Source organism: Canis lupus, chromosome 16, assembly GCF_048164855.1.
Source record: "Canis lupus baileyi chromosome 16, mCanLup2.hap1, whole genome shotgun sequence".
Lineage (NCBI taxonomy): Eukaryota > Metazoa > Chordata > Mammalia > Carnivora > Canidae > Canis > Canis lupus.
The window spans coordinates 2915122-2937673 of record NC_132853.1 but is presented as its reverse complement, the minus strand read 5'-3'; the positions used below and the strand labels follow the sequence as shown (position 1 = coordinate 2937673).

The window sequence follows — 22552 nt, the reverse complement described above, 5'->3', positions numbered from 1 at the left end:
CAGCTGCCTTGGCGGCGTCCACGGTGAACTCTTTCCCAGCGGTACGTACTGAGGACGTGCCTTATGCACACACAGCTGTGCTGTGGGCTCCATCAACAGGCTTCATGTCTTCCAAGGCATTTTCACTGATAGTGCTAACATCTGCAGCTCCAGGTCTGGTCCCCCATCCAGACCTTTAAAAAAATAAAATATTCAGGGCAGCCCGGGTGGCTCAGCGGTTTAGCACCACCTTCAGTCCAGGGTGTGGTCCTGGGGACCTGGGATCGAGTCCCACGTCGGGCTCCCTGTGTGGAGCCTGCTTCTCCCTCTGCCTGTGTCTCTGCCTCTCTCTCTCTCTCTCTCTCTCTCTCTCTCTCATGAATAAATAAATAAAATCTTTTAAAAAAATAAATTAAATAAATAAATAAAAGATTCAGAAAGTACCTGCCGAAGTAATAGAACAAAAAGAAATTGTTAAAGCAGAATTACCTGCATTCCCGTACCTTGTTCTTCCACTACTCTCTTTTCTCTGGTTCCCTTCACATAGTCAGAATGGGCTCCAGGCCCTGCAGGCTGGTTCCCACAACCAGCGTCTGCACCACGGAACTCACGGCAGGCCTCGGAACTCATGGCAGGCCTCGTAGGGCGTCAAGGGCCACAGGGGCGGCTCCAGGATGGGGAGGGGGTTGCCTTCAGCTTCCGCTGCACCTAATCCTGATGCTCATCTCAGGAGCCTTTCTGTTTCAAACAGATGTCTTGGTTTGGGTCCAAGCCAGCTCCCAAGGGCAGCATCCGGCCATCCATCTCCAACCCTCGGATCCCATGGTCCTAGATGGAAGTACCGACAGGCGGAGCTCCATGCAATGACACTTTTTCTGTGAAAAGAACACTGACACACCAGTCTGGGTGGGTTTTTAATCACTGTAACTGCAGTATTTTGTACAAGCGTCCAAACATTGTTTACAAGACTTAAGGCCCCCTTCCCGACAGACTGATCTGAACTTGAGGAGGTGGCTGATCCTGTGTCATTGTGCTCACCAAACGGAAGGGTCCCGGCACTACCCACATTTCCACAGTGCTGCTAAAATTCCAGCTCTGGCCAGCACCCCTCTGCACCTGAGTCCTCTGTGTTAGCCTTAGAGCTGAAGCCATTAGCATCTGTCAGAGAAGAGGCACCTGACCCATCCTGTGGTGATGAGGCCCTTTGAAGCGGTGCCCAGCAGACCCACCTGCTTGTGCCAGAGAGCCAACTCACTGGGGTGGCTTTCCAAAATTCCCCTTCCCTGTTAGCATGTTTGGGTTCAGATGAGATAGAAGAGGCTTTTTAACCCTTCCTCTCCAGAAAACATTATTTCACCTTGTTTCTCAAACCACCCAGAACTTGGGATGTGTACATCTTTAAGGTACTCTGGGGCCAGTGTGGATTAATGAATATGCAACTTTCTGGCAGTATCTCATTTTACTGAAAAAAACTAGCAAATATATAAAAAAAAAGATCCTTAGTACCAAATACACTCAATTGCCTTTTTAATGAATGTACTTGTCATGGATAGGTTGCTGGTAAACCATTTTAAACTATTTTTTATAGCTAAAGTTCTTCACTATTATAAACATGTCTCTGTATTATAAAAATCCATTTAACTGGTGTTCCTAAAGGCAAATCAGAGCATCGGGTGGAAATTATTTCTAAGATTAGAATTCCTTTCCCTTTTTTAATTTCACTAGCATTCTGTGGTCTCTGCTTCCCTCTGAAGCAGTGGTGGTGTTTCATTTGCTTCCCTCTTAATTCTGGTAGAAGACTGAGCAAATGCTAATCACACGTCTGCTATGGTTAAGGACAGTCTGCTCCACTCAGAGGAAGCAGCAGCTGTCCCTCCCCCACCCTTGACCAAAACCTGGGAAGTGGTCTGCCTTGTATGTGGAGCTACCACCTGCCCCCCTCGCCCTCCCCCTGCATATTTAAGATGACACTGCATTCAGATACGGCCTCCAGACAGCCCCCAGCTGGTTACAGTGCTGGACAGCATGCAGGTGGCTCTGGTAGGGACCGGTGACAACTTGCTTTATTATTTTGGATAATCCGCAGTATGGAATCCAAAGACAGACTGTTAATTGATTCCATTTGATAGAAGTTGCACTGGTTAAATAAAAAGCTGAGTTAATAACTGGAGCTCCCAAACTTATTTTCAGTTATCCAATGATGTAAAGTTGTTTCTCAGAAATGCTTAGGGTTAAAATATATAAACTTTATCTCACAGGCAAACAAGGATTTGCAGAGCTAAAGTACTACATTTCCACAGACCTAGAAGTACCAGGGAAGGGCAGCATCCCCGTCACCCCAGCTAGGCTCTCTGCCACCTGAGCAACCCATTGTCCAGTTACCTACCTCCTCCCGTGGCTCCTCCCCGCAGATGGCTTTCCTCTGCTTAGAATGTTATTTTGCATTTATCTCGTGGGGACACAAGACAGGAATTCCTTCTGTTCTATAATTTTGGCAAGAGGTAGCTTTTCCAGCTGTTCCAGGAGAATCCCCAAATCGGGTGGTTCAGGGCTTGCCCACAACAGCTGTGACCCTGTGGTGGGAGCCCCATCCCACTCTGCTGTGGCCTCTCCAGCCCCGGAGCTGGTCTCCCTCTGCCCCACCCACATCCCCCAGCAGCTGTAGGTGTAGCTGTGGGGCCAGCACTCAGCCTGGACTTGCTTCGGGAGGATTCATTCTGATTAGGCTTTCCTCCTGCATGTTGAATTTCCTTCAGCTTTAAGAGGAAGAATGGAGTAAATATTCCAAGTGATTTAATGCACTTTTACTTGTATAAAACGTTGTAAGAGACAGTATGTATAGCCCCTTTATATGAGCATTGGATTTGGATCTCTCCGTGTTGTAACTAGGAGTTGTATTATCTAAGACTGCTGTAGAAAATTCATTTGTGGTGTCACTTTTTGATTAAAGCTCTTTAATCCATATGCAACTACAGTGGGTTTTACTTGATAGTTTGGTGTATTTGACCAATGACATTTAGTACTTTGTGCCTCATATTTAATACTCCAAGACAAACTTCATGGACTACAGAACAGACCTTCCAGTTTGGTGAGCAGAGGTGTGGGGACAGCGGCTTGTGGGTTGGTGAGCAGACAGCTGGGGAGGGCCGCATGCTCAGAGCCTGGAAGCTCCGTGTCCTTCCTTCCCCCTTACACTCCCCAGTGCATCTCTTCCATCTGGCTGCTCCTAAGTATATCCTTTTATGAAAAACCAGTAACCTAGTAAGTACCAGAAGGGGGATAAGGGGAGACAACTCTAGAACACTTGTCTTTCAGAAAGCATCCCCCAATTTAGGTAAATTATGTGATTTAATGAAGCCAGCAGCCCAGTGGTACTTCCCAGGAATGGTGGGGTTTCTGCAGAGGAATTGGAAGGATTGTGTCACTTGGGTCCATGTCTTATCTCCAAGGCCCACATCAGTGGGGCCCTTTAAGAGGATATAAACTGGGACACTTGGGTGGCTCAGCAGTTGAGCCTCTGCTGTCGGCCCAGGGCGTGATCCTGGAGTCCCGAGATCGAGTCCCGCATGGGGCTCCCTGTGGGGAGCCTGCTTCTCCCTCTGCCTGTGTCTCTGCCCCTCTCTCTCTCTCATGAATAAATAAATAAAATCTTAAAAAAAAAAAAAAAAAGGATGCAAAGTGCAGTTCCATGTGCTGAAAAGGTCAGAAAAACATCTTTGCTCTTCAGAGAAGCTGGCTGTTGGTGGCTAGAAAACACAATGTTTCTTCTGTATTTAAACTTGTCAGCGTCTCGGTAAGTGTTCCTGCCACACAGCCCAAGCCAGGGCCAGGAGATGGTGACCAGGCCCTTCTGGGGTACACTCCCAAAAGATACCAAGTGTAGTCACACAGACTAAAGACTTTTAAAGCCTAGATCAATTATTGAATGTTTGGCACTTTATTAAATAAGCTCCAAAATTACATAGAAATCAAAGGAGTAAAACCAAAAGTTACTTGGCAAAATCTGTCTGCTTAGCAGCCAGTAGCACTGCGCCCAGGCCTGAGGTACTGGTGCAGTAGGAGGGCGGTGGGACGCTCCACAGGGGCACATCCACCCCCCACATCAGTTTCTCACTCAGCACCATCCGGTTCAGTACTCACTTTACATACAGGAAACACACCACGGAGTACATACTAATAAGCCAAGAGCTTTATTGATGCAGCAGGCACTTTACAATGAACCCAAGAGAGCCCGTCTTCTCTGGGAAAACGGGATGTCTGTACAAACCCTCAGTTTTACTACTTCAAAAAAAACAAGCTCTCCCTTTTACCACAGCCCTTGGATCTGTATGTGCCCGATCATCCCTCCCCCATTTGAAATAGGCAGAGCACACAGGTACCCCGACCAACGCTGGCCAGCCACTCCAGGAGACAGTTACGATGTCAGTTCTGTGTTACTCATGGACAAAGGCATAGACTATCAGATCCTGCAAAGGATTTAGGAAACAATTTCTCCCTCCACCTTGAAAATAAAATACACTTCAGCGGATGCATGTCCTGAAATAGTTTAGTTGGGAGTTCCTAGGAAGATGGTCCATTGTCAATCCCTTCTTCATCAGCCTGTGCATCCAAAATTCTTCTCAAGGGAACATGAGTCCTTTTTTTTTTTTTTTAAACAGTCTTTCTTGCTGTAAGAACTCTTATAATGGAGCCTAGTCCTCCTACTGCTAATGCCTGTGGGGGCAGGAAAAGGAAAGGAGTCAAATGAAACCTGGCTGGCCAAGGGGTAGCCCGGCTTGCCAGGGGAGATGGGACTGGCACCCCCGGACCTAGGTCCCACCATGTCACCGATCCTCTGGAAATGGGTTCCTGCAAGAGCAGTTAGGAGGTAGCAAGAGAGCCCACATCCTAAGCACGGAGCTGGAGCCAAGGCTCCTGAAGTGCTGCTGGCTCCCAGCAGCAGAACTGGGCTTGGGAACATGGTTACCAAGCGCACACACACACAGCACAGCTCCCCCCAAGCCTCCCTTCTGACGCTGTTTCCAGGCTGCCCTCACTACCCTGGACACTTAAGATATGAGCCCATTCCAGCTGCCTCCCCAGGCCCTCCTTAGAAACGTCAGTGGGGCTCAGCACCAGGGACCACAGGGTCTGGCCTCCACACCATGCAGAGGGCTTGCTCAGTTCCGAGTAGCACAGCCACCACACCCTCCCCAAGCCCAGGAGAGTTCACCTTCCGGCTGAGCAGGCCCAGCACACCCAGCAACAGGACCAGAGGCCACCAGAAGAGCCTAGCACCGAGGCTGCCCAAGTGGCTGACCCCTCAAAACTCAACAGAGCCTTCTGGAAGGACGCAGTGTTAGTACTAGCCTGGTCTGCTATAATGATGAGCAAGCTTCCTGTACCTCTACAGGGCCGGGGGACGTTGGCACACAGGCAGGACACAGGCTAGATGAAATGCCTTGCTCTTGTATCGACCTGAGCAAAGGACAGGCACAGCTTTTTGTGCCTCAGGTGGCTGAAGGCCCTATTCGGTGAAAGCCAGGCTTCTGCCACTGCCTGCTTGGCCTAGTGAGGATGAGGCCAGAGCAGGAAGCTCCCAGCGGCAGCTGGGGGCTCAGCCTGCGTTCCTGAGACCCTCCCCAACCACCATCTCCACCAATGGGAAGCAGCTGCCTTTGCTGACCCAAAGAGAGTATTCTGAAGCCCCAGCCACAAGCAAGCCTGCCTCCCTCCCACCTGGGACTCCCTGTCTATCTCACCATGCAAGTCACCTGTGCCCATGACACGCCTGGCATAAATCAGCAGCTAAAGCAATTCCAATTACCAAAGCCAGTGAACCCTACCAGGTGCTTCTATGGAAGAAGTGAGTGGCCAGAGTCGTCCTACACTGCTGTTCGTGGAGCCCCTTACTCTCTCATGCCTCTCAGACTGTCCTCTGGCCTGCGCACGTGAACCCCAGGGTGGGGGCAGGTCAGCAGGCCACCCGTGTGGGCGGTGCATTCACATACCTTTTCGTGCCACTGGAGTAGCACAGCGCTGCTGTTTTCTGTGGGCTTCTCAAACCCTTTATAAATGTACTTCATTAGCAAGTCAATGCCGTTTCTGTCCAGCGACTGCACAGCCTGCTCAATCTCACTGCTCTTGAAGTTGGTAAGCACCTTCAGCACCACGCCCTGGGCTCGTTCCTGTGAAGGAGAAGGAGGCAGCGATGCCCAGGGCCAAAGCCCAGGCACAGGAATGCCCCACCAACTGGTCAGAATTCTCAGAAACACTGACCAATTACTGACTTGTCTGGGCTGCTTGCAAAATAAGTGCTCAAATCCTCTCATTTATTTACATGTCAACATATCCCTTCTTTATGCCCATAAATTCTTCCACTAATCTGGGGGAGAGTGAGTGGTTTACTGGGGAGAAACCTGCCTCTATGACATGGGCCGGGCCTCAGATGCCACCAGATCACAGCTGTTTTCTTAACATGTCTATTTTCTTCACAGGTGTAAGAAAAGCTGCAGTCTCCCTCTGCACTCACCCCAGTAACACGGGGGGGGGGGGGGGGGGGGGGCATTTCCCCCCACCAAGGAGGTGCAACCGCTGCTGACATCACCATGCTGTCACAAGATGGCAAAACCCCAGCTTCAGAGAGACCCCTCTCCCTGAACCCAAGTTCAGACAGCTTCTAAGCAGCTGTGATGCAGTAAGCATCTTCTCCCCTTCTTTTTAAAAGGCAGGAAATCTTGACTGAAAATCCTTATGCAAATAAAGCCTATTCAAAAACCTTTAAAGCAGAAACACTGCTAAGTCCCATGTGGCAAGCTAATTTAGAGTTTTGCTAAGCAGTAAGGGCTGGGCCAACTTCTCACCCCCATGAGGCCCTGGGGAGGAGTGAATGTTTCTTTGGGGAGCTTTTACTATAAACATAGACAGTTTTGATGTCAGGAGTGCCAGGAGGCTTCCATGGAAGCACTGCCCAGTGCCAACTCACTCTCTTGAGGTGGACGCAAAACAGACCCTGTCTGGAGCCCCAGGGAGCCCTCAGCTGCGGACACAGACAATCACAGCCCTGGTGCGAGCACCACCCAGCAAAGCGGCAGCATGATCCCCTTTACCTTCACAGCTTGATTCTTGGTGTTGACGGGAGAGTTCCGCAAGGCTGCATGGAATGCCCGAAGCATGTCCCCTGTGCATCACCACCAGTTAAGGATGGCTCGGCTCAAGCATGTCCACGCTTCTATTAATGAACTCATTTCAAAAACAGCTCAAAGGAGAAGAGTCAAATGACATTCACATCCACCACCACCCCCACACACACACTTCACTGCAGCTTCCAGGGCCACAGCCCATTTAGAGAGTAGCCTATAGCCTTCCTGAGCCACACAAAGAATAGAGAGCACCTCTGCCAATTGTGCAAGTCCCTCGTTCTGCTGCCCCCAAAACACATTTGGACACTTCTCCCCTACCATGGAAGGCAGAAGCAAAGCAAGTGCCCTCTGGGGGTGACCTGCAATAGAATCTGACTGAGCTCACTTGCACTTGCTTGGTACTGGGCACCATGTCTGCCCTGCTGGGTCCTCACGATGATGTGAGACTATCCCTCTCACATTCTCATTCTCAAAAAGGAAGAACAAAGGCACAAATGGAGGTCTCCTCTTTATCCACTGTTTCATTGGTTAAGCTGCTAAAGAAATTAAGATGTGCTAAAACTTCTATCTTCCAAGACCTATCCAGGTCTGTGAGGTCCCAACTACTAAGAGGGAGGTTTATTCATTTAAAAGCTTTTTCCCAAAATATAAGCCAAGCCTTCCCTCTCCCCTCAACCTTAGTTGCAATCTTGACACATTCTTTGCTGAGTTCTGAATACACAGCACTCAAAAGAAAATGACAATCTGGGTTAGGTCCCCAAAGGTGACACCTATTTTAAACTGAATTACATCAGCCAACTTTCATTTCCTCATCTACAACACTGGCTTCAGCCAAAAAGGTTCAAAAATAGAATAAGGAATGGCTTCTGCCCAAACAGGTCTCTACTCCTGTTTGTGCAGTGAATCCTACGTGTGAACAGACAAAGCCACCGGAGCAAAGCCCAGACCCATCTTCCCTAATATGGGCTCCATCTTGACTAAGCTGGGCCCACACCACCCAGGAGCCACTCCTGCTGAGCTCCCAGCTCCCTGCTGGGCCCTGATGCACCTTCCACAATGGAGGCAGCCCACTCCTTGTATCTGCTGGCTTGGAATTCCTTTTCCTCAGCCAGACAAGGGCCAGTCTGGTGTCAGCCACTGATAACGTCTACCTTGGAACTGTTTTCTGGTTTGGCGTTCCAGAGCAATTAATTAACAGAGACTCGGGAGTTTAAAAGAAGTGTAGGCTGGCTCTCTTCACTAACCAGTATGGCTGGAAAACAAAATCATTCAAGAGATGGATGGGGAGGGGCAGGTGAACTAGTCTGCAGGGGCAAAGAGTCACTGCTTTAGTTACCTCTGTACCAAGCAATCACTATAAGTGCTGATGGATACAGAGCCTTTACCAGCTTGGGGGATATCTGGGGAAAAGGGAATGCACAGCATTTATCAAGGTGGCCTCCGTGCTCAGCTCACAGAACAGGCTGTGGAGGCTACAGACCACTGCCCCTCGTCTCCTCTAGATCAGAATTTCTCAACCACAGCACTGACATTTTAGACCACACAACTGATGTGAGGTCTGCATGACATGGTGTTTAGCAGCATTGTGATAATCAAAATATCTCCAAACAATGCCAAATTTCTTCAGGGGGAGGAAAAAGTGCAAAAATGTTCAAAACCACTGCTTTGGACAGATCCCTAGTCCTGAGGACCAGAAGGTTCTTCAGTGAGGAAAAAAAGGAATGAATATTTTAAAAATCCCTACAAGGTTTCAGCTCCTGTGCCAGGTGCTTTCACATGTCATCTCAATACTTCAAACAACTCTCATTTGAAAGGCGATGCATTAGAGACTCAGAGAAAGGAAACGACCTGACAAAGTCACAAAGCTAAGCTGTCTAGCTGGCCTTCAAACCCAGGTATACCCAACTCCAGAGCCAAGCTTTTTCTACATACAATCCCCTGCTGTCCCTCTACCCACATACCTCAGCTGCATGTCTAGGACAGTTGCTGTGTGCCCAGCACTGTGAAGCTTCTGCAATGTTGTTGTGATGCTCCCATGGAAGCTGTAAGGCCATGGTTCCCCTCCTTTTCACAGAAAAGGATGCTGAGGTTCAGTTAGGGTATGAGGTCATAGCACGATAGAGTGAAGTCTGCGTGGATACACGGCCCATGTTCTAGTTCATCTGTCTGAATTCCTAGCATGACTCGATTCCCTATACGGCAGTAAGAAAGGCCTTCTCCTCCCTACCTTCCCCCACTCCAACCAATCAATCTCTATCTTCACTCCTCTGGTCTCTATTCTAAGATTCCTAAAAGCCTGTTCTACAGTTTAAGTCAGTGATCTAATATTAAGTCCAATAACTGGTACATGGTAGGGACTCAGTAAATACCAGTTCCTTCTTCCTCCCTCCCTGGGCTCCACAATTGCCAGGATCTCAGTTCTCACCTGCTAACCTCCTTTTCCCCAATCCCAAGAGATATACTGTCCATGGTAACAAGGTTTCTGACACTGTCACTAGTGGAGAAACTGCCACCAACTGGATGTGCTAAACCTAGGCCTCCAAGCAGCCTCAAGGAACCAATCACTAGTCCAAGGGCGTACCAAGAGATGACCTTCAACAAGTCCCTGCAGCACCAGGACCAAGACAGCAGATAACCAGACCTTGTTCTCCCCATCTGTGGATGGTACTGGGCCAGAAGCCTGACGTTGGAGCCTTTTTGGTACTGCCTGCCCATGAGCCAGGTCCTGCACCAGAATGCGGAATCAATCTTCCCTCATGAGGGTCATCCTCATGACCCCATTTCACCAATGGGGTAAATAAGATGATCCTGATAGCACAGAAAATACGAGTTTGAATCCTCACCTTCGAAAATACATTCCTGTTCAAACAAAGAAAGTCTGAAGGTTTTTGTTTCAAAGGCACATTGGCGGAACACTGCAGGACTCCTCCCTAAGGTAGTCCATGGGCCTGACTTCCCAAGCTGAGTCAACTGATTAAACACCCAGAACCTGATTTATACACACAGGAGCCTCCAACCCTGCCCTGGCAAGTGTGGGGGAGGGGTAGGCACTTCCCGTAACACCATTTGAATAAAGAAAAATCCTTCCTGTGAGAGTAAGTCAGTTTCCTGTGCTCAAACGGCTAAGGGACTAAGCAGGCTGTGACAACCACCTCTATTTTTAATCTTGTTTTCTAAATGCTTGCTTTCTGCGGCCACAAGAATAGTCACTTCCAGTCATGAGGCTCTACTTTTACATTTCACTTGATGCTGTCCGGTTTTTCTTAGCTCTAAACTACTAGCTTTTCCCCACTGCTTCCTGCACAAGAAGGCTATTTCGGGGAAGGAGCCAAAAGTCACTTGTTGAACGTGGCTAAGACATCAGGGTCCACAGCCCAAGGTGTTCACAGGAAACAAAACAGGTGAAAAAGAGTGGCATGAAGTTGGAGGGTCAGGCTGATTCTGGGGTGGGAGATGCACAGTCTCCCTAAGGCTGCAGCCCTCGTTCTCCCTTGGGTCCTTCCTACCCCTCGGCCACCCCCCACCTAACTTCGTGGGGTGACTGTGCCCGGGAGCCGTCTAAGGCAGCTCAATTACTCAGCGGGGCTCCCCTCGGCCCCTCCCGCCCATCTGGCGCGAGAACGGCCCCATTTCCTGCAAGGGAGGGATGGAGGGAGGGGGAGCCCGCGGAACGGTCAGTCTGAGGGGACGAGGGGCAGAAGGGGAGTAAAGAGGCCAGGCCTCGCGGAGGAGGGAGGGGCCTGCGGGGCTGCAGGTGCGTCGGGAGTGCTCCCGCGGCTGGCGAGCCGGCGGGGCGAGCCGGCGGGTCCAGCCGGGTCCAGGGGCCGCGCTCCTGAAGGAGGCTCCGAAGGCCGAGCCCGGACGAGGGGACTGGAGCGGCCGCGTCAGAGGGAAGGGAGGACACATGCACTGAGGGAACCTGAGAGGAGCCGGGTCGGGAGGCACTTGGGAAACGGACCTCAGGGGCCGGGAAGTAGCGGGGTAGGAGGCCGGCCTGAGGGACACCCGGGCCGCTGCGCTGGGTAAGGATATTGCCGCAGAAGGCCATCCACCTCGCCAGGGTCCGGGCCTGGCTCGGCCGCCGCCGCCGCCGCCTCCTCCTGTTCGTCCACGAATTTGTTCTCGTCAAACTCGTCGATGTCCACCCGACGGAAGCGCGAGGACAGCGTGTTCCGGGCCATGGCGGGGACTCGGCGCCCGCTCAGCCGGCTCCGCTCCGGGTCCGACCTCCGATCTACTCCGCTCGGAACCGGCTCAGGATCGGGGGCGGGAAGCGGCCGCCCGGCGCCTCCTCCAGCTCCTCCGCGCGCAGACGCCGCCGCCCGCCCACTTCCGCGCTAGGCCGGAACCGGAAGTGCCGGCGGGCAGGAGGGGCGGAGCCTGCCGGCGGCGGGGCCGGAAGCGCGGGAGAGTCCACGGGTTATTTACTACCCGGTAGCGCCGCGTCCGGCTCTCAGCTTCGGGAACCTCATTCTTGCCATCCGAGCAGCGGGCACTACGTCCCCACTCGGGCCTAGCGTCGTGGACGCCATAACTGTGCTCGGCTTCCTTTCCGAACCCGAGGAGACCCTGGCCCTGCAAGGGGCCTGCGCGGACTCGGCCGCGGAAGCGGGGTGGAGCCATCACTGCCCAGACTGAGGCGGCTCGGGCACCCCCGCAAGTGTAATGGTCACCTGACCTGGCAGGTGGGGGCGAGGAGAGAAAGAGGACCCTGAGGTCACCATCCTGACTTAAAGGGCGAGGTCCTGGAGGCTAAGAAGTCATTTCCGGCTGGAGAGGCATATCCTGGTGGGAAGCTGAGTCACCTAAGTGTGAGATGGGAAGAGACGGGACCGGGTGCCGAAGGGTAGGGGCAAGAACGACTCTGTGGTTCCAGGATTGGGTGCCTGGGCAGTGGCCTGCGGGATTCTGTTAATAGGCCTTAACCGTGGGATGCTTGGGTGGCTCAGCGGTCGAGCGTCTGCCTTCCGCTCAAGGCCTGATCCCGGAGTACCAGGAACCAGCCCCACACCACATCGGCCCCTGCGTGGAGCCTGCTTCTCCCTCTGCCTATGTCTCTGCCACTCTCTGTGTGTCTCTCATGAATAAATAAATTAAAATCTTTATTAAAAAATCGGCCTTAACCTTAGATTAAATTGGATCTTTGTTTTCATATAATTTTCCTTTTTTTTAAAAGATTTTAAGTGATCTCTACCCCCATCATGGGGCTGGAATTTACAACCCTGAGATCAAAAGTCACATGATGTACAAACAGCCAGGTCCCCTGAATTGTACTTTTTTTTTTTTTTTTTTTTTTTTTTTTTTTTTAATGATAGTCACACAGAGAGAGAGAAAGAGGCAGAGACACAGGCAGAGGGAGAAGCAGGCTCCATGCACCGGGAGCCCGATGTGGGATTCGATCCCGGGTCTCCAGGATCGCGCCCTGGGCCAAAGGCAGGCGCCAAACCGCTGCGCCACCCAGGGATCCCGAATTGTACTCTTTTTAATAAAGGCCAAGGCTTAATGAAGTATGACTCGTTTTTATTGTTTCAAATACTTCTCATTGAATTGTGTCTACAGATCAAAAAATTATTGCCAGATTATGATGCTACCTAATTTTGGGTGCTAAAGATACAGACTTAGGCAGCCCTGGTGGTCCAGCGGTTTAGCGCCGCCTTCAGCCCAGGGCGTGATCCTGGAGTCCCGGGATCCAGTCCCACGTTGGGCTCTCTTCATGGAGCCTGCTTCTCCCTCTGCCTATGTCTCTGCCTCTCTCTCTCCCTCTGTGCCTCTCATGAATAAATAAATAAAATCATTTTTTAAAAATTTAAAGATACTCATGCTGGGAAGTAGGTGCTGAATAAAAGTCTCAGGGTCCTGGAAACAGGCAAAGCCCACTTGCCCTTCAGCTCCATTCCTTGAAAGAAATGGAAATTTTTGTGACCCAGGCAGGCCACAAGACAGCAGAGATATCAGAACTTCCTGGTCAGAAGAAACTTTAAACCAGAAATAACCCATTTTACAAGTAAGGAAGTAGCCCCCGAATAGACTGGTGAATGAAATAATGGCCTGACTGTGAATCTCCTGGTCACGAAGGCAGAATTTTAAAAGTCTATACTATGTCAGGGATGACCGCATGCTGAGGGTATAAAACCATGCCGTGCCTGGCAGTACCTTAGATAAAGCGGTCAAGAGATGTCCCTGAGGAGGTGACACTGATCAAGGACCTGAAGAAGTGAAGGAGGAAGCCAAGCAAAGGCCCAGAGACAGAGCAGGCTTGGTATATTCCAGAAACAGGCTATACTAAAGTACAAGAGTGAGAAGAGATGAGATGGAAGTGAGGGGTGGAGGGGTGGTGGAGGTTTTGTAGGTTGAGGAAAGGATCTCGTGGGACAACACTGGAAATTCTGGGCAGTGACATGAGCTGACTTAAGTTTGAAAAGGATCCATCTAACAGCCATCTTGAGAGCAGATGGGAATAAGAATTAAAAGGTGATGTAAAAGGTGACACCAGAGCACCTGGGTGGCTCAGTGGTTAAGTATCTTCCTTTGGCTCAGGTCATGATCCCGGGGTCCTGGGATCAAATCCCACATCGGGCTCACCATAGTGAGCCTGCTTCTCCCTCTGACTATGTCTTTGCCTCTCTCTGTGTCTCTCATGAATAAATAAAATAATTAAAAAAAAATAAAAGGTGACACCAGGAAAGCCTGGTGTCACCAACAGCCTAGGTGACAGGCAATGGTAGCTCAGGCTAGGAGGTGCCAATAGGAATGGTGGGAAGACGTTGGGTTATTCTGAAAGTAGAGGCTGCAGAATTTGCTGGTGTGTTGCATGTGACATGTAAAAAACAAGAGTCACAGATAACTTCAAATTTCAGAAAGATGTACACAACCATTAGCTCTAAAGAACTTTAAACATTTGGAAAATATGACAGCAAAGTACACATTTGGAAAATATGACAGCAAAGTACCTGTGCACTATTCAACTTCCTTTTAAGACTAACCCATGCCAAAATAGTCCTCTGTCCTCTCTTGCCCATGCGCATTCACTTCTTGGAAGCCTGCCTCACCATGGTCTGCAGTAATGCTCATTAATTCATTCAGCCAACAAGCATCCATGTGTTGGGCCTGGAGACTAGATAAACCAAGCCAGGTGTCAGCCATGGTTCTACCAGGGAACTTCCAGGCTGGTTGCAAAGACAGACACATAAACGTTTTAATTCAGCATATTTGGAGCTAAAGAGAGGATTGCACAGAAAGCTTGGGATATGGGGGACTTGACTGGCTCAGTCAGGACACTACTCTTGATCTCAGGGTTGTGAGTTTGAGCCCCATATTGGATGTAGAGATTATTAAAAATAAATACATAAATGACAACAAAACAAAAACAGCTTGGGACAAAAGGGAGGTAGTAGGGGCAGCCCCGGTGGCGCAGGGGTTTAGCGCCGCCTGCAGCCCAGGGTGTGATCCTGGAGACCAGGGATCGAGTCCCACATCGGGCTCCCTGCATGGAGCCTGCTTCTCCCTCTGCCTGTGTCTCTGTCTCTCTCTCTCTAGCTGTGTCTCTATGAATAAATAAATAAAATCTTTAAAAAAAATTTAAAAAAATTTAAAAGGGAGGTAGTAATCCAGTTTAGTCCAAAGCTAAGGCCCATTGATAGAACTCCATAAAGAAATGGAAGAAAGCACCCTTGAACCTGACAGCAACAAGGGGGCAACTAGCCTTTAACTATTACTCCAAGAGGTATTGGTGCATCTTCTTTAATCTCAGAAAGCCTGAACACCTTCCCTGCTTTGTGAATTCTTCGTTAACTTTTAGGGCCCAAATCAAGTGTTCATTCCACTGGGAACATTAATACCAATGAAATTCTGACTGTTACACGTTAGCTCTTCTGCTAAGAGTTTTCCATGTTCCTAATCCTCAAAAATACCCATTTCACAAGTGAGAAAACGGAGACTCAGAGAGGGGAAGGGATCTGCCAAGATGTCTCAGCGAGCACGAGGCAGCGGAGCAAGAATTTGAAACCGGGACGGGTTCACTAAAAAAAGGCCCTGAAAGCCCTTTCCCCTCCCACATGCTGCCTCCACTAGAACGTTCATGGAGTTGGGAGTCTAGCTGTCCGATCCCGCCTCTTCCTGCCCACTTCGTATTTTAAATAACTCCAGAGCAGAAGCCTTGTGGATTCTCTCTGAAAATCCTCAACCCTCATCCCCTCCACCACTAGCGCCTAGTGGCGCCCAGCTCGGACTGAGCATCCTGCAAAGGTCTACCCCGAATGAATGAATGAATGAGTAAATGACTGAATGGACGAGTTCGAGTCCTCACTGTGCCATCTCCGGGAAGCTGCCGGTCACCCGGGCCTCGGTTTCCCCAAGTGCTCTGCTCAGGAGGCGAAGCCGAGCCGAGCTACAGCAGGTGCGGGGCTCCGGCTCCTCGGGGCGGGGCTGGGTACCAGGGTACTCCCGGCGGGGTCAGGGGCGGGGCTAGGGCTCCTACGCCGCGGAGCTATTGGCCGCGCCCGCCACCACCCGGCAGTAGTTTGGAGGTCAGCCCCGCCCCTTCCTCTTTCCCTCGGCCTCTTTCCGGCGGTGGTAGCAGCCGATTGTGCCGACATGGTGAGGACGGCGGGATCGGGTGCCATCCGCCGGCTGCGGGGCTCGGGGCCTGGGGTGGGGGGCTCGAGGGGAGCACTGGGGCTCCGTCTGCCGGCCGGGGCCGTAGGGAGCCGTGTGGAGTGGCCTTGGTCCCCACGGCGGGTCACCGGCTCTGTGCCCGGGGCCGGGAGGGGGGAGGCCGCGCTGCCGGCGCCTCCCGTCCTCCCGTGTGCGCAATGGGGGAGCGGCCCAGCGTCGCGGCCGACCACCTGGGCGAGGGCAGGCCCGCCGGGCCTCGGTTACCCCGCCCAGCGCACGGCCTAGGGCAGTGATGAGGGGTCCCCAGTGCGCCATTCTCTGGGACTGGGCACGACGCAGGTGGAGGGGAGGGAGGATGGCCGCTGCCGGGGAGGCGGCCTGCCCAGTGTTGGACTCGCCTGTACTTGCGCTCAGGCTAAGATTAAGGCTCGAGATCTTCGCGGCAAGAAGAAGGAAGAGCTGCTTAAACAGCTGGAAGACCTGAAGGTGGAGCTGTCCCAGCTGCGCGTCGCCAAAGTGACAGGCGGCGCGGCCTCCAAGCTCTCTAAGATGTGAGTGTGGGGCGTCCGAACTCCGCTTCTTTGGGTTTGGGGGACACCTGTGCATCGAAAGTATGTGTGCATTTCCGAAGTTGGATAAAGGGAGCGTCCGATTAAGCGCCAGTTTAACGGGCCGTGGGTGGGAATGTCCTGCCCTCCCCAGCCACCCTCTCCAGGCTCCCCTGCTCGCATCCAGCCGCATGGGATACCCGCTGTGTGATTTGCCTCTTCCTTGCCTTGCACCATTTTGTCCTTTTGCCGGGGGTGCGCTTGCTTAGCTTCTCTCTGACTCGAGAAAGAACTGCTCGTCCCTGAAGACCCTTTTTCACGCTAACTTGAAAACTAACTGGACTCTTCCCCCCGCGCCCCCCACCCCAAACACTTGATTTTTTTTTTTTTCCCCCTCAACTTCCCTCACTTGGTAGATGGGTGCCTTTGTGCCCACGCCTCACTTGAGTTGTAGTTAATTTATTGATTTCCGTGGATCAAGAATCAGGACTTGTGAAAGGGACATGGGCTTGGAGTCCGTCGAACTGGGCACGTGTCCACTTTTGCCACATCCTACCTGATGGGTGGGCTGACTCAACACTGAGAGCAGTCGTGGAGGTTTTTTCCTCTTTTACAAAATGGGCCCCCCAACAACTGACCCGTGGTGCTGGGAGGGGGTTGGATGAGTTGGAGAACACACAAGTTGAAGCTTCAAGAGTTGGTTTACCAGCCGTCTACTCAGTGGCCCTCCCTCATCCCCTACCATGCTACCCATTCAATATGACTACAAATCGCTTCTTCCCAGCCTGTTCCTATCGTCATCCAACCCCCAATGCCTTTCTCTTTTTTTTTTTTTTCTTAAGATTTTACTTATTCATGATAGAGAGGCAGAGGGAGAAGCAGGCTCCACTCCAGGGCGCCTGATGTGGGACTCCATCCTGGGTCTCCAGGATCACGCCCTGGGCCGAAGGGGGCGCTAAACCGCTGAGCCACCCAGGATCCCCGCCCCAATGCCTTTCTACTTCTCAAATATCTTGTTTCTCTCTCCCCAAGTGGCCCTCCTGTCCAACAGACGAGGAACTGGCCACACATGCTGCCTACAGTAAAAATCCAGGCCTTCAACCACCACAGCCATACGTGGCCAGAGGTTACTGTACAGAACAGCACAGACAGGGAGCATCTCTATCACCACGAAGTCTATTGCACAGCACAAACACAGAGCAGAGGCCTCACTTTTACCGCCCCGAGTGGTGCCTGGTAGGGGTACACTCAGTGGAAGACAATTCTTCCAGACTAGCACTCTGCATGGTCCTAGACCCTGATCAAAGATTTTCAAACCCAATTTTCAGAAAAAGGTTCCCACACACAAATGTACTCAGGGGTGGCAGGGCCTCAGGTCAAGCTTAATCAGCTTGTGGCATGATGTCCTGCAGTCAGCTTATTCATGCCGGCATTGGTTAGGTCCTTATAGCTCAGGATATATAGCATGGGGTGGAAGATCTTTCCTGATCTCCCCTCCACTTCTGCTCAATATGAATACTTCACAGCTTCTCAGCCCTTTCCCGTCCCCACTCGTGGGGTACCCATCTCTTAGAATCTTCGGGCCTTACCCCCAGAACACCTTCCTCTTGGACTGGGTTAGGCAACTCTTGGGTGAATACAGATGAGCTGGAGAGGAATACCCCTGTCTTAAGACATCTGGGTCAGGTTCTGAATAAGATGACTTGGGGGAGGGTGGCTTTGTATGTCTCCACCACCTTCACAGTGTGTCTGTTTTGTAGCCGAGTTGTTCGCAAATCCATCGCCCGTGTTCTCACCGTCATCAACCAGACACAGAAAGAGAACCTCAGGAAATTCTACAAGGTATGTCTGGACTGGGGGAGTTGGAGGGATGCTTAGCTGCAGGGTGCAAAGTTCCAGCCCTCCTTTGGCCAGAAGGGTAGTATGGAGATCTTCTAGGGTACATGGGACTGGGCTTTCCAGAGCCTTCCCAGCTTATAAATGGGTTTGCTGCTGCTGCTTCTTTTTTTTTTTTTTTTAAATGGGTTTGCTTCTTAAGCAGCATCTTGCCACTAGCAAGTCCTGCAGACTGCACTTTCTCAGGAAATCAACAGTGTGGGGAGAGTCTGTCTGGCTGGAGCCTTGGGTTTTGAATCCAGTTTCACTAGCTGAGTGAGTTTGGGCAGTCTGTGAGGATTAACTGCCAGTGTTTTAGTTTTCTTATTAGCACTGTGTGTCACTTTCAAGCACCTCATATTCTCATTTTTCTGGGTGTAGAGAGGTTATGTTGCCCAGAGTCCCCCAGAGGTAATGGAGTGATTGAGTCTGCATTCCAAACCGTATCTTGGAGAGGGGGTGGATTGAGTGCTCCTGGGAGACTTCCATACATGTCTGGCCCCTCAGCTTAGGTGGGGGGTCTTGTCCTTAATATTGGTGTTACCAGAGATCCCTGGGTGGGGCAGCGGTTTGGCGCCTGCCTTTGGCCCAGGGCGCGATCCTGGAGACCCGGGATCGAATCCCACATCAGGCTCCCGGTGCATGGGGTCTGCTTCTCCCTCTGCCTATGTCTCTCTCTCTCTCTCTCTCTCTCTCTCTCTCTCTCTGTGTGTGTGACTATAATAAATAAATAAATTAAAAAAAAATATTGGTGTTACCAGGGCTTAAGCAGTGAAGCAGAACCACTAGGAGACTTTATATGTGTGTATACGTGCATTTGATTCATTACAAAGAAGTCGCCTCTGTGACTGGGGTGGGGGGGGGTCTTGCTAATGTAAGCAAATCCAAAATCAGGCCTCAGAGAACATCACGTGCAGGCTGGAACCCACATGGCACAGCTTGAAGTTGCTGTTCTCAGGTGGGATTTCTTGGGGAGAGCCTCCGCCCTGCATTAAAGACCTTTAAGCTGATTGAATCAAGCCTCAAATTACCTGGTATATGGTATAGTCTTGCTTAATGTCAATTGATTAGGGGCTTTGAGTACATCTGCAAAATGGCTTCACATCAACATCCGAGTTGCTGGGTTTTTTTTGTGTGTGTGTGTGTGGTTTTTTTTTTTTTTTTTTTAAGATTTATTTATTCAGAGAGAGAAAGGCAGAGACACAGGCAGAGGGAGAAGCAGGCTCCATGCAGGGAGCCCAACGTGGGATCATGCCCCGGGCTGCAGGCAGCACTAAACCGCTGCGCCACCAGGGCTGCCCCAAGTTGGTGTTTGAAGAGCTGGAGGCTTTGACATGTCAAAGCCATCATGGTGTGCCTGGGCAAGCTGCCTGGGGGGACACTAGTGTGTATTGTTGGGAGGGGGTGCTGCTGCCACCCCTGGGTTTGTGTACATTTGTGTGTGGGAACCTTTTTCTGAAAATTGGGTTTGAAAATCTTTGATCAGGGTCTAGGACCCTGCAGAGTGCTAGTCTGGAAGAGTTGTCTTCCACTGAGTGTACCCCCTACCAGGCACCACTCGGGGCGGTAAAAGTGAGGCCTCTGCTCTGTGTTTGTGCTGTGCAATAGACTTCGTGGTGATAGAGATGCTCCCTGTCTGTGCTGTTCTGTACAGTAACCTCTGGCCACGTATGGCTATGGTGGTTGAAGGCCTGGATTTTTACTGTAGGCAGCATGTGTGGCCAGTTCCTCGTCTGTTGGACAGCAGAGCTCTGAGGGCTTAGTAAATTTGAAAAGATGAGGCCCTGACCTGTGCTGCGGACAACAGGGATGCGGTGGACAGAGACTCCTGTTTCCAAACTCACATCTTCAGAGTTCACCCTCTTCTGCAGTTTGTAATTTTCTGCCCTGAGGCTGTTACCTCCCTTATCTCCCCCACCCCTGCCCTGTGTGCCACCCCGCCCCCCCGGAGCTCTTGGCATTTCTCCAGAACGCACCTGAGCTGCCATCCTTCAGGACTTTTGTGCATGCTGTTTTCTCCCCACTCCCCCTCCCTTGGTCGCTCAGGTTGCTTGCTTTCTAGGCTGTTGCCAGTCATTAGGTGAAACCTTTTAAATATCCTTTCTCCTCCCCTTTCCCACTGGGCTGGGAGCTTCCTTGAGCAGGTACCAGGTCTGGTGCATCACTAGGTCAGCAGCCAGCACAGGGCCTCTCTACTGGGCTGAGTGTGCTACATCTCCTCACATTCGGGTCTGCAGATTAAAGCCTCTGCACCCCAGTGGCCTCCTTCAGTCACTTCCAGCATCTTCCCCATGCCCCCCAGCAGCTTAGTTCCAGCCTCAGGGGCTTCCTTAGCTGCCACCATAGCTCCTGAACCCTGGTGCTCAGACTCCCCCTGCTCTTCCATCCATCACCCAGGGTAAGAAGTACAAGCCCCTGGATCTGCGGCCCAAGAAGACACGTGCCATGCGCCGCCGGCTAAACAAGCATGAGGAAAATCTGAAGACCAAGAAGCAACAGCGGAAGGAGCGGCTGTACCCTCTGCGGAAGTATGCGGTCAAAGCCTGAGCCCTGGCGTTAATAAAACACAAACCACCTGGCTGGCACTGCTTTCTGTTTGCGGGTGTTTCAACTAACCATGCTGGGGAGGTCAGCTGCTCTACCCTGGTTGTAGTTACCGGGGGCGTGGTGGGTGTCAGCAGACCGCCTGCAGCTGCCGACCACCTGGCCACGGGGATCTGCCGGGTGGTCAGGTGTGGTTGCTTCGGACCTGTGATGTGGAGCTGCCCTCACTGTCCCTGCGGGACTTTATTCTGCCAGGTTGCATGTGCCCTGGGCAGGGAGAGACCGGCTTGAGACCCGAGAGCCCGTTGCGGTGGTGGTAGATCTCAGAGGCGCTGGGGGATTTGATCATGCGGTGGACTTGGTATCTTGCCTGATCAGCAACTCCACAGACACCAAGAGTTTCCCATCTGGGGTGAAGGCGCAGGCATGGGCCACATCCAAGACTCCCTGCCAAAAGCATTTCACTGGGCTCTGGGGTGGAAGTCCTGCCTTGCCCCCACCCTTCCCTGACAGGCCTTTTAATACATCCTTGGGTGCTATGCCCACAGGCCTTATCTTCAGGGTCTCAATGCATTTTCCTGTGTTGCAGTCCCAGACTTTGACCTGGAAATAAAAACAAGAAGGGTTGGTTAGACCTCACCCCACAAGTCTGGCATCCTTGAAATCCTTTTGGGGGAGTCCTAGCCAACCTCAATGTCTTGGTTTGGGTTTTGTTGTCTGCAAGGTATATTTAACATACCCAGCGTAAAATCTGATGCAAAAATTACATGCAGTGCAATTTCCTTATCCCTGAAGCCGTGATGATTCTTAGAAATGCCAATGCCAGGGGGCACCAGGATGGTGCAGTTAGGTGTGACTCTTGGTTTTAGCTCCCATCGTGAGTTTGAGCCCTGCATGGGGCTCTGTGTTCAGTGGGGAGTCGGCTTGAGATTGATCCACTCTGCCTGTCCCTGCTTGCACACTCTCTTTCTCCAAAAAATGTGAGTAGGCGCCTGGCTGGCTCAGTGTGTTGTGTCTCCCGTTGGCCCAGGTCATGATCCCAGGGTCCTGGGATTGAGCCCCACACCAGGCCCCCTGCTAGCAGGGAATCTGCTTCTTCTGCCTCTCCTGGCTCGTGCTCTCAAAATCTTAAAGATTTTTTTTTTTTTAAGGATTAGAGGCAGAGGGAGAAGCAGGCTCCATGCAGGGAGCCCCATCCAGGGACTCAGATCACACCCTGGGCCGAAGGTAGGCACTAAACCGCGGAGCCACCCAGGCGTCCCAAAAAGTTTTTTTTTTTTCCTTTAATGTCCATGCCACTAGCATTTGGACCGGCGCAGCGGTTTAGCGCCTGCCTTTGGCCCAGGGCGCGATCCCCTCAGACCCCGGGGTCGAATCCCACGTCGGGCTCCCGGTGCATGGAGCCTGCTTCTCCCTCTGCCTGTGTCTCTGCCTCTCTATCTCTCTCTGTGACTATCATAAATAAATAAAAATTAAAAAAAATAATAATAAAAAAAAAAAGATCTTAGTGCCAGGTGCTAGGTTCAGAAGTGGTTGGCACCTGGGTTATGCCCTTGGCACCTTCCTATTTAGGGCAAATAGGATGTGGATATTTCTAGACTGCTGAAGGCTCTGGTAAAGGAAGATGTTGGGATAGGAGTTTGCCAGGAGGATGGGCCTGGTAGAGTGGGCTTACCATATGGGAGTAGCCAGCACTGGCCAGCTGTGACCCATCAGGGGAGAAAGCTATGCTCTTCACCCAGGTAACATGGCCTTTGAGCTGAACAAGCAGGCTTCTGGTAGAGGGCTTCCAGATGTGGATAGTCTTATCCCAGGAGCCAGAAGCCTGAACAGCAGACAGCTTTAAGGCCATCGGTTTGGAGCCAGCAGGGG

The 22552-nt window shown here is 51.4% G+C and overlaps 4 protein-coding genes across 9 annotated transcripts in view; 2 read left to right on the top strand and 2 right to left on the bottom strand.

Annotated features, from left to right (window-relative positions):
• GOLGA1 (golgin A1) overlaps positions 1-2941 on the top strand; it is a 48755-nt gene extending 45814 nt beyond the window's left edge. For all 6 annotated transcript variants that reach the window (XM_072777890.1, XM_072777891.1, XM_072777884.1 and 3 more), the window contains one exon: positions 731-2941. In XM_072777890.1, the coding sequence (XP_072633991.1) occupies positions 731-811 (81 nt within the window). In that variant the 3' untranslated portion in view covers positions 812-2941. The remainder of the gene's footprint in view (positions 1-730) is intronic.
• Positions 2942-4146: 1205 nt separating this feature from the next.
• On the bottom strand, positions 4147-11420 carry ARPC5L (actin related protein 2/3 complex subunit 5 like). Its single transcript, XM_072777919.1, has 4 exons — positions 11133-11420; positions 7068-7140; positions 5970-6146; positions 4147-4692 (listed from the first exon to the last, which is right to left on the bottom strand). Exons 1-4 carry the CDS (start codon positions 11279-11281, stop codon positions 4630-4632), a joined length of 462 nt encoding a protein of 153 aa, XP_072634020.1. The 5' UTR covers positions 11282-11420; the 3' UTR covers positions 4147-4629.
• Positions 11421-15581: 4161 nt separating this feature from the next.
• On the top strand, positions 15582-20721 carry RPL35 (ribosomal protein L35). Its single transcript, XM_072777920.1, has 4 exons — positions 15582-15695; positions 16128-16264; positions 18022-18103; positions 20534-20721. Exons 1-4 carry the CDS (start codon positions 15693-15695, stop codon positions 20681-20683), a joined length of 372 nt encoding a protein of 123 aa, XP_072634021.1. The 5' UTR covers positions 15582-15692; the 3' UTR covers positions 20684-20721.
• Positions 20722-20864: 143 nt separating this feature from the next.
• The window catches only part of WDR38 (WD repeat domain 38), a 29619-nt gene continuing 27931 nt past the window's right edge, over positions 20865-22552 (bottom strand). Inside the window, 4 exon segments of the mRNA XM_072777724.1 lie at positions 20865-21065; positions 21068-21127; positions 21227-21283; positions 22356-22505. Coding sequence (XP_072633825.1) covers positions 20865-21065; positions 21068-21127; positions 21227-21283; positions 22356-22505 — 468 coding nt within the window.

Bases quoted from the DNA above. Each gene is read 5' to 3' on its own strand.
- RPL35 (XM_072777920.1), top strand. The intron at 16,265-18,021 runs GTGAGTGTGGGG...TCTGTTTTGTAG, and splicing joins GCCTCCAAGCTCTCTAAGAT to CCGAGTTGTTCGCAAATCCA. The intron at 18,104-20,533 runs GTATGTCTGGAC...TCCATCACCCAG, and splicing joins ACCTCAGGAAATTCTACAAG to GGTAAGAAGTACAAGCCCCT.
- ARPC5L (XM_072777919.1), bottom strand. From the start codon at position 11,281: ATGGCCCGGAACACGCTGTCCTCGCGCTTCCGTCGGGTGGACATCGAC. The intron at 7,141-11,132 runs ATATCCTTACCC...GTGGTGATGCAC, and splicing joins GTGGATGGCCTTCTGCGGCA to AGGGGACATGCTTCGGGCAT. The intron at 4,693-5,969 runs GTATGTGAATGC...CTGCCCCCACAG, and splicing joins TACTCCAGTGGCACGAAAAG to GCATTAGCAGTAGGAGGACT.